This window comes from Aptenodytes forsteri, unplaced genomic scaffold (assembly GCF_000699145.1).
Source record: "Aptenodytes forsteri isolate BGI_AS27 unplaced genomic scaffold, ASM69914v1 Scaffold33, whole genome shotgun sequence".
Lineage (NCBI taxonomy): Eukaryota > Metazoa > Chordata > Aves > Sphenisciformes > Spheniscidae > Aptenodytes > Aptenodytes forsteri.
Genome location: NW_008795037.1, coordinates 6,854,475 through 6,864,204, shown reverse-complemented (window position 1 = coordinate 6,864,204; position 9,730 = coordinate 6,854,475). Strand labels below are relative to the sequence as shown.

General features: G+C 38.7%; 1 protein-coding gene across 2 annotated transcripts in view; it reads left to right on the top strand.

Moving 5' to 3' along the window:
• The window catches only part of LOC103896832 (receptor-interacting serine/threonine-protein kinase 2), an 18,274-nt gene that overhangs the window by 6,048 nt on the left and 2,496 nt on the right, over positions 1 to 9,730 (top strand). Inside the window, exons 4-11 of one of the 2 annotated variants that reach the window (XM_009276744.2) lie at positions 237 to 392; positions 535 to 683; positions 2,540 to 2,589; positions 3,762 to 3,923; positions 4,678 to 4,763; positions 6,304 to 6,372; positions 7,159 to 7,327; positions 8,301 to 8,384. In XM_009276744.2, coding sequence (XP_009275019.1) covers positions 237 to 392; positions 535 to 683; positions 2,540 to 2,589; positions 3,762 to 3,923; positions 4,678 to 4,763; positions 6,304 to 6,372; positions 7,159 to 7,327; positions 8,301 to 8,384 — 925 coding nt within the window. Of the gene's footprint in view, positions 1 to 236; positions 393 to 534; positions 684 to 2,539; positions 2,590 to 3,761; positions 3,924 to 4,677; positions 4,764 to 6,303; positions 6,373 to 7,158; positions 7,328 to 8,231; positions 8,385 to 9,730 lie in introns of both variants that reach the window. The other variant, XM_009276743.2, reaches the window with a different exon arrangement.

The window sequence follows — 9,730 nt, the reverse complement described above, 5'->3', positions numbered from 1 at the left end:
GGGGGGGAGTACGAGAGCGGCTGTGTGGTGCTTAGTTGCCAGCTGGGGTTAAACCACGACAGTGACAAAATTAATTACAAGGTCAGCCAAAAGAGAACAATCGGTATGTAAATTATGGACAGTAGTCACAGTCAATCTGTTCTTTAGCTTCTGTATTATACTTCTGTTTATTCTCAAATGAAAATGTGAATAGCAACAAGTTAACACTACCAAAACCTGTATTTTGTGTTACTTAGCATCAACTGTACCCAGAACTTCCATTTCCCTTACTCATAAGGATCCTGTTGGATGTGGCTGAAGGGCTGCAATACCTTCACAGCCTCGAGCCTGCTTTCTGCCACTGCAGCCTGAAACCTTCCAATGTGCTTTTGGATATGCAGTACAGAGCGAAGGTGGGAGCTTCTACTTTTTAGCCTATTAATGTAAAATCCAGTGATTGTCCTATTGTTGCATATATTTATCCTAATAGTCAACGTTTAATACCGAGACTTGAGGTATTGTTACTAAAACTTACTTTTTCTTCCATCTCTGTAGATATCAGATTATGGTCTAACCAACTGGAGGAAACAGCAACTGAGGTCAGACCTGCAGAACTGCAATTGGAGAAACTGCCAGGATTTAGTGTACCTCCCTCCTGAAATACTTGAAGGAGGCCTTCCTTCCCAGGAAGGTGATATTTACAGGTGAATGGGATTTCTAAGGCCAGGTCATACTTAGTCCTTGCTACATTCTAGAATGTTGCCAAAATACTTATTTTCAAAGACACTACAGTAAAAATGCCAGATCTACATAATGCAGTAGGATAGTGTTCCACATGAGGCCAGTTACAGCAGTGAATTAAATTTGAAATTCCCCATATTTGGTGAATAATATATCAAGGTTAAGAACTGTTCTCAAAAGTCGTCATAAAAATATTTATATAATGGACCTAACTGTTTAAAAAGTGTAACATAGCTGCCAAAACTTTTTCATATACATTTAGAAACCTAATAACTACAATTCACATGGTTTCTAAGCACGAACTGTTGTTGGCTTTAGTTTCAGGAAGAACTGCTGATGCCTAGATGAGGCCCAGGTAAAACTAAGACCTTTCTCTCAATAGTGTCCCATTAAGGTCCTATGGAATCTCCGCTGGAATAACTCACTGAGCTACTCAAGCATTCATACTTTCTAACTAAGGTGATTTATGCAAAGGAGGAAGATTACCTACTGCCACATGTCCCTTTTGGATACATTACATGCTTCGCAGTTGCCTCAATAAATGAGACAACCTCAAATTGTAACTATTGTCTGTATGGACATTCATCTTTAGAGCTGGCATACAGAGCCTGTGGACTAATATTATAAATAACTTTTAAGCATGACTGCTCTTCTGCTCTCAGAGCTTTTATGGAGGCAAGAAATTTAAACTCCTGCTTTATTGTCACAGAGGTAGGCTCTAAGATGAGTCAACGCATAAACTTGAGGAGACCTATAAATGATGTGACTAGTCTGATGTTGTTCATAAACACAAGACTTTTGCGCAGGAAGAATGGTGGCTTACTTTCAGGTGGCATAATTAATCTTCCAGCATGTCATTCTTATATAACTTTAGCTGCTCAGATGTGACTCAGTGCATGACATAGGTGCATGTCTAGACAGTGGTGCAACAGAGAAAACAAAAGTATGTGTCATATATGAAATATTACTTAAGTACATGTAAGTTACATGTGTGTCGACATTACATTAATACTTTCCTAGAGGGTATTTAAGAAAAGCACTTTCAGATGTTATGTGGAAATAAGGCAGAAGAGGAGGTTCTTTTAAACACTGTAATTCAGCACTACAGCAAGATACATGAGTAAGCAGATAAGTTTATCCTAGAACTGCTTCTTCCCCTCTTGATTGCTTTGCTTCTGACTCCTCCATAGTCTGCTTTTTCTCTTCTAGCAGCCTCCTTGCTTCTGCCTCTGATTTTGCAGATTGAGCTTTTTATCAAACTGCATTTTATACCATCTGAGTTGTGGGTTATATATGTAGATCTATGGTATCACTGGAATACTTCCTAGGATTTTAGAAAAGGAAAAAGGCATTTGGAGCTTCATCAAAATTTGCTGAAGAAAACAGACACACAATGGGTCAGAATCAAGTTTTTGGTAGGTTAACTGATGCACTTGTCAGTACCTGCTGAAAAGTCCAGCTCTTTCAGTTGCTATTTAAATTACTTGAAAACAAAACAAAAATGATAGAGAAAGGAGAACAGAAGGTTCTGAAATTCACAAGAGCAAATGCAGATAAGGTGGTAACCTGAAATGTAATTCTAATTGATCCTATGTTTAAAAAAACCTTAAAATTTAATTCGAACTGATTTATTATTTTGTAAGATACATTCAGTTGAAAACTGAAACTTAATGCAGGAAAAAGGATCTCATCAAATTAGGAAAGACTTGGATAGACTTTGTCTTTCTCTTAAACCAATAAACTTGCTCTTGGAAATGAGAACATAGATATGGATTGCACACTAATGATTGGTCCTTTGCTCGGGGTTTTTTTTTTTCAGTTTTGGAATACTGTGTTGGGAGAGCCTAAGCAGACGGAAACCTTTTGAAGGTATTTATCTCTCTTGTTCATGTCAGACTTTGCGTTGCCCTAATCTTTTCCACAAATTCCCTTATTGTAGGGAAATTATGATACAAACAGCACTGTCTTTTCAGATGTCCCTTTGCTTTATATTACTGTTACAGCACATAGCTCCACATTATGGAATGTAAAGATTAGAATCCCTCAACAAATCCTCAGTGTTCCCAAAGAAGCTGATCTTTCTGCAGGGGAAAGGTGTAGCTTCTTACCCCGCTTGTATGATCTCTCTGTGCTTGCTGAAGCACTCTGTTGCTGAGTTGGGTTTTCCACTTACCTTTAATGAGAAAGAATACTTTGTATTTGACAGTTGTCATTTTGAAATCAGGGAACGTTTTAGTGACATGCAGATAACTGGATGAGTAGAATGCTCATTTTTAAAGTTGCCATGAGTTTCAAATCCCAATCAAGAAATGCCAGTTCATGCTGAATTCTCTTAAGCACGTAGGGAATCTTACTTTCTTAGATGAAAGTGTGAGCAGTTTTAAGGAACTTAGTTTGCAAAGCATTGTATAATAATTGTCACAGTCTAGGAACGATCCCTGTTTCGTGGTGGTGGAGATCAGTGAAAGGCTTCTTTGCTATGGGCTCAGTTCTGCATGGCAAAACTGATTGAAAGACTCCTGTATTTTACAGGCTGAGGACCATTTAGAAATGCTGCATAGAGTAGTATCTTAATGTTCATACAGCTTATGGCTGCCATCTTGTGGCTGCCCAAAGTAGACTTTTTTTTTTACGATAGGAGTTAGTCTTATAATGCAGGTGTGCATTTCGATAGGAGTTAGTCTTATAATGCAGGTGTAAGGGTTTATATAAAACTGTGTGCTTAGAATATACACTGGGTACTTAGAATAATTACATGTATTCCTGAGGTATCTGTGCATGTAGTTTACAATGTGTGTTTACCTATCTATTTGTGACTTATTATTTGGACAGAGTTCTTTTCCTGAAATGTCCTGTTGCAATAAGTAGCTGTAGTTATTGTTAAAGGTTAGCATATCTATTTACAAGAGTGTTAATATATTTTTGCTTTCAAAAAAGTACTCTTTGTTTTAAAAAATACAAAATAACTTACGCTGAATATCATTTTAAGAGAGTCTGAGGTCTTTAATATTTAATATAGGACATTTTCCTATAAATTGCAGGTCAAACAACCCTGCTGGAAGTTTTGACAGGAATCTGCAGCAGTTTGCGGCCTGGCGTTTCAGAAAAGTTTATACCGAGCGATTTGCCTGAGAGGAATACACTGTTACACCTTATCGCTCTGTGCTGGCATCGAGAACCAGATTATAGACCACGTACTGCAGGTAAGGTTCAGGGCTTGCTTTCTTTGCAAGGTTTGTAAGGGAGATAGTCTTGCTGGGAACATTGCTCTAGCACTCTAAATCAACAACAGAAAAACTGAAGTAGAAGTAGTCTTTAGATCATCAGAGTACTGTAGATGGTTTTTCTAACTGAAGTTTCCTACCAGAAATGGCTTGCTTATCTCCAAAATTGTGTTTAGTATAAAGTAAAAATGAGTACAAATAAAGGAAGGAATGTTATCAGCTATATATACTAGTTTAACAAAGACCAACCTGCCTCCAACACTTCTTGATTCCAATGCATAACCAGTTCCCTTTGAAGTGTGCTATCATTGTTTACCTTAGTAGAATTGTTATATTTATCATCTGTTTCTAAAAAGATAGCCAAGAAATGTTAATACTGTGATATTTGAAGACTTTTGAGCAAATTTGCAAAAAGTTGAAGTGCTGAGGAAGCAATTTGCATATAGCTTTATTGTGATTTATACAGTTATGTAAATCTTTTGCAAGTAAGTTCACTACATCTGTATAAACAATCAAGAAAATGTGATTTTAATGTGACTGTAGCCGTTCCTTAAAATCAGTTCAAAAAGGAAACCAAGAGGAGGTATGAGGTGGAAATTGTATTAAACTAATTTTATCTAGTTCATCCAGCTACTCAACATAACAGTAAAGTTAGTTGCAATACACTGATGCCTAAATATATACACACTTTCATACACAATGTGGTATTTAAAATGCTTTATTACCCCTGCAGAATGTGTAGACCTTCTAAATGGAATTTCAACTAGTATAAGTAAGGAGGCAATTTCCACTGCAATCTACAATCTGATGGATGCAAAGGTTAGTGCAAAATTAAGTTTTGTTCTCCTACAAGGACATTACTTGATTCTTTCAACTGCAGTCTCTGTGGTCCAAAACCAGGAAAGGTTTTGTCTTCTCTGGCATGTCCAATAAAACAATGAGCTGGAGAGTACCATTTGGCACTTCAGGTTCATTCAGAAATTGTAGCAAATAGATATTGTGAGGTTCTCTAGAAGCCGTGCCAATTTCTACCTGAGACTATAAAAATACGATAGCTTCTTTCCAGTCACCAGCTGTAGTCAGACTGGTAAGCCCATGTGAGTGAGAACAAATATCAGCCTCAAGTAGATCAGATTAGGGCTAGAATCAAGGACAATTTTTGTTTTATGTATTGGTAATAAGATATTTATTCCAGAACCTGGACAGCGTTAGTACCTGCTGCAGCAATACTAGTACCAGCACTTTTTTTGTATGCTTCACTGCTTCTAAATTGACGTGCTTCAGGCACAAGACACTGCCTGTCCTAGGGTCTAAGAGGGTTCTCTGATACCACAGGAATGGATGGGGAACAGCCAACAACTGAGGGATACAGCTAACTCCGTACATGTCTACATTGCCATGGGAAATCTGGCACAAATCTGACTGCCACAAATATAGCTATATCCTATCTAGTTAACTTAGATAGTCACAGTGGGAAAACTAGTGACATATGCTTCAGCCCTTGAACAAGTATTCTGACTCCATTTACACCCGTGCTGTGTGTCGGTTTCATTGCTGTGCTTATGTGAGTTGTTTATGTTAATGCCTGCTGGATTATTTCTACATGTTGCAATCACATTCTGGGATTATAGAACAGACTTGATCAATGTTTTAATAGGTGGCATGGTTAATAGTCCAAGTCATTTTTGCTACTGTTGAACTTTATTTAGGATTGTACTGCCAAATATTCCATAATCTAATGCTTCAATCTCCCTTGAGCAAGGTTTTATTTTTCTATTTGCTAAATTATCAAAGAGCACTGTTTATTGTTCAAACAACTGAACTGATAATATGTCCTAAATGACTGTGAAAATGCTACTGGAGATTCTTGAAAATGGATTGATTCATAAATGTTGAAGTAAATAAACTAAAAATAGTTGAACAAATCTGCTGCAGATGTACAAAATGGAAAAAACTTACAAGTATTGACACATCCTTATTGCAGACAGTTTGGCATACTAAACACAGGATGGCCCTGCTGTTTGGATACTTAAAGGAAAGCATGTTATAGCTAGCCCAATCTCTCTCTCTCTCAATACAGGGCTATTTTCACCTTCCCCTGTATGATACAAAACTGAGTTTTAAAATAAATTTGAAACAGCAGAAACAGTAACAGGGTAGAGTTATGTCAGATTCTGTGGCCACTTACATGTGTTAAATTGTAAAATTGCTCTGTGCAATTCACTGTTACTATATATCAGTGTACCTGAGAGCGTCATATATATTGTCAGTATAAATTGTCAGTGTCTTGCTCCTGACAACTGTGAATTGAACAAACCGTTATGTATACTTACTAGAGTTACTATGCTATTTTTTCCAGGAGACAGCACTTAATGCATGCAAAGGTTCAGAAATATACACATTGCAGACGGGCATATGCAATTCAGAGGTGAGTACATGGCTTGAGAGTCTTACAAGAGTACTTCGCAAGCTGCTTGTTTCTCCTGCCAGCCCTGACACTGTTAATACAAACACTGTGGGGCAAAATGTCCCTAACCGTTTTTGTCCCTAACCGTGATAACCCCTTCCAGTTAACCAACAAAAAACCACTGTTTTACTTTCTTCCAAGCAGCTGACTCTGATGTTGCTCTTGCAAAAACAACCTCCTCCACTTAAGAGTTGCTTTGAACCTCTCCTTCTTGAAGAGGTCCTAATGAAATGGCAAAAATCTAACCTTTCTTGTAGTGTGTTCAAAATGATGGCTGGAAAAAGTCCTAGGCTGAACTCTAGCATTTTCAACCAATTTTCTTAGATCAAGGCCAACTGCTCTGTGATCGTTCCAAAATACAGTTAACTCCCATTTTCAAAGTGATTTTTGGCACTTGTGGCTAGGCCTGCCAATACTGAAAGATACAGAGAGAGAACTGAAGCTCACATGCCTGGATCAGAGCTAGCTTTAAACAGCTCAAGTTCTGGTGACACCATGGCTGCTGGCAGCAGATTGCACAAGCAATCTAGGACTGCAGTAAACCCTAGGACAGTTAGCCTATGGATCTGTGCTGCCACAGTGACCCAAGGTAACTAGCTAATGTCGAATTAAGTATGTCTGTAGGCTCAACAGCTGCATACCCACCCTGTCCTGCACTGTGATACTGCTGTCTTATATTCCAAGAGAAAACTGCTTAGAAAAGGGTTTGGAACAAATATAATTCTTCTCTATTTTGATCTTTTTCAGGTCATCTGTTCACCAAAACCCAACCACGTAATCAGCAAGAAAATTCCTTTTTTAGTGCCAAGCTTGTCAACTATTCTACTTGATAGCAGTGCAAATACTGCACGAAGAGAAAATATTCTTGAGATGGGTCTGTCAAATACTATCCCACAGAACACAACAACAAAGAAAGGTCTCTACCTTGCAACATATTCAGCTCCCAACTATTCTAAGAAAAGGATAAATATTACCAGTTGTTCCATATACACATTACTTCCCATGTAAAATTGCCCCTTCTCAGAGTACAGCTGTGCCCTCTACTGGTATCATCTGAAGCATGAGTTCACTGCGGAAAACCAGAGGTGCCACAATACCTTTTGATTAAGTGTATAGATCAAAAAGCCTCTTTTGGTAAATTGTTTTAGAACCCTGGCCTGTAATGTACAGCTGCCTTTTCCCTCACACATCAAATATTGCCTGTTGCTTTTGACAGAACAAGTCCCTCCTGGGAACCACACCGCCTTGTGCCACCAGGAATAACTGCTTTTTTGTAATTTGCTAATAAGAAAAGGAGATATGTTTTAAAAAGACTCTAACAGGAACATTTGAATGATTCCTGGTAATCACCATTCCTACATAAATAATTTGCTTTGCCTTTCCGGTGTGGATTTATCTTGTCAAAGTGTTTAAACTTGTGTCAAGTGGTATATTTCCTTAAAAGCTTTTTCTGTACTCCTCATGCCTTTGGATACAAAAGTTGAGCCATAGGAAGTCAATTCACTTATAGCAACATCTGCATTTCCAAGCATTTTAGTTCTGATCAATAGCTATTAGACTTACGGACAGAGTAGTGTTCCGTAACTTCAGAAACAAATTCCTACAGGCAGTTTGAAAAAGTCAGATGTGTGTAGTAATATATGCCAAAATCTTCCTAGGAATAATGCTGTATTAACAAGGGCCCAAAGAACAGCTAGTCATAAGTAAGTGCTCTCAAGTTAGTTTTCACTTCAGTTCCAGTCCTCTGCAGTGGCTGACATATGTACACTGTTCTGTTGTTGTTCAAGGGTCTCATCTTATTCATCTTAAACTTTTTCTAGATCACCCAGGCTCTGACAGTAGAAAATCAAATTCCTTTTGCACGATTCCTTTATCTGGTTCAACTGCAGGCAAAGAAAGCAGTCAGCATAAGGACCCACCACTGGCTCTTAAGTACAGACCACAACCTATGCATCTTGAACAAGCAGTGACAGGTAAGATCCCATTTCCAGTTTGAGGTGGCAATATTCTCCTTGGCCAGATCTTGGTGATTAAATTGTTTAATGTTTAGAGGACACAGATATCTCTAAATTTTGTGCACGTTTTCAGGTATTTAGTATAACTCCTCCAAACTTGATACAAATGTCTCATGAGTCTATTTGCATATAGCTGCTCCTATGTTCTCAGAAGTTCAGACACTGGCCACTGAGAACATTGGCTTGTTCTTTTCCAGGGTCATATTCAGGCTGAAAACAGTTCTGAAAAGACCGTAATAAAAATACAAAAAAATATAGCACACATTGAATGTGAAAGACACTAGTTGTTTAAGTCGGGGAATTTTTCTTTAACTTTAAGCTGTGTATTCTATACCTCTACAAAGGTAGCTATTGACTACAGAAACAGGTGACTAGGAGGAGGGGGGACCATTCATTTCCTTACTTACATGGTCTTAGATTTTCCTGCTGAACAGAGGCAGAAAAGGCCAGCTTCTGATTTGTGAACCTGCCTCTGCCTGTAGGTAAAAAGCTCATAAAGCTTCTTGCTAACTTTTTGCAAGCTGGCCTATGACAGTTCTCACATCTAGCTGTCCGTCTTTCTGCACTTCAATTTACTTCTGAGTGATGACATAATTTCTGGATAAATCAACAGACTAGTTCATGCAGGAAAAGTTCATCACAGAACTCTACTGGCAACAATCAGAAATCAGAATGAAAGAGGCGTGGTCTCCAAAGCAACAATAGCTTTTGGTTATTAATTTTCTCTTGGTGTATGGTATTTACTTGTCATGGTTTAGAATCATAGAATCATTAAGGTTGGAAGAGACCCCTAAGATCATAAAGTCCAACCGTCAACCCAACACCACCATGCCCACTAAACCATGTCCCTAAGTGCCGCATCTACATGTCTTTTAAATACTTCCAGGGATGGGGACTCCACCACTTCCCTGGGCAGCCTGTTCCAACGTTTAACCACTCTTTCAGTAAAGAAATCTTTAACCCCAGCCGGCAACTAAGCCCCACACAGCTGCTTGCTCACTCCCCCACCACAGTGGGAAGGGGGAGAGAAGCGGAAGGGTAAAAGTGAAAACACTGGTGGGTTGAGATAAAGACAGTTTAAGGAATAATAAGGAATTCATTCACTCCTTCCCATCAGCAGGCAGGTGTTCAGCCATCTCCAGGAAAGCAGGGCTCCATCATGTGTAATGGTTACTTGGGAAGACAAACGCCATCACTCTGAACGTCCCTTCCTTCCTCCTCCTTCCCCCAGCTTTATACGCTGAGCATGACATCATATGGTGTGGAATATCCCTTGGGTCAGTTGGGGTCAGCTGTCCCGGCTG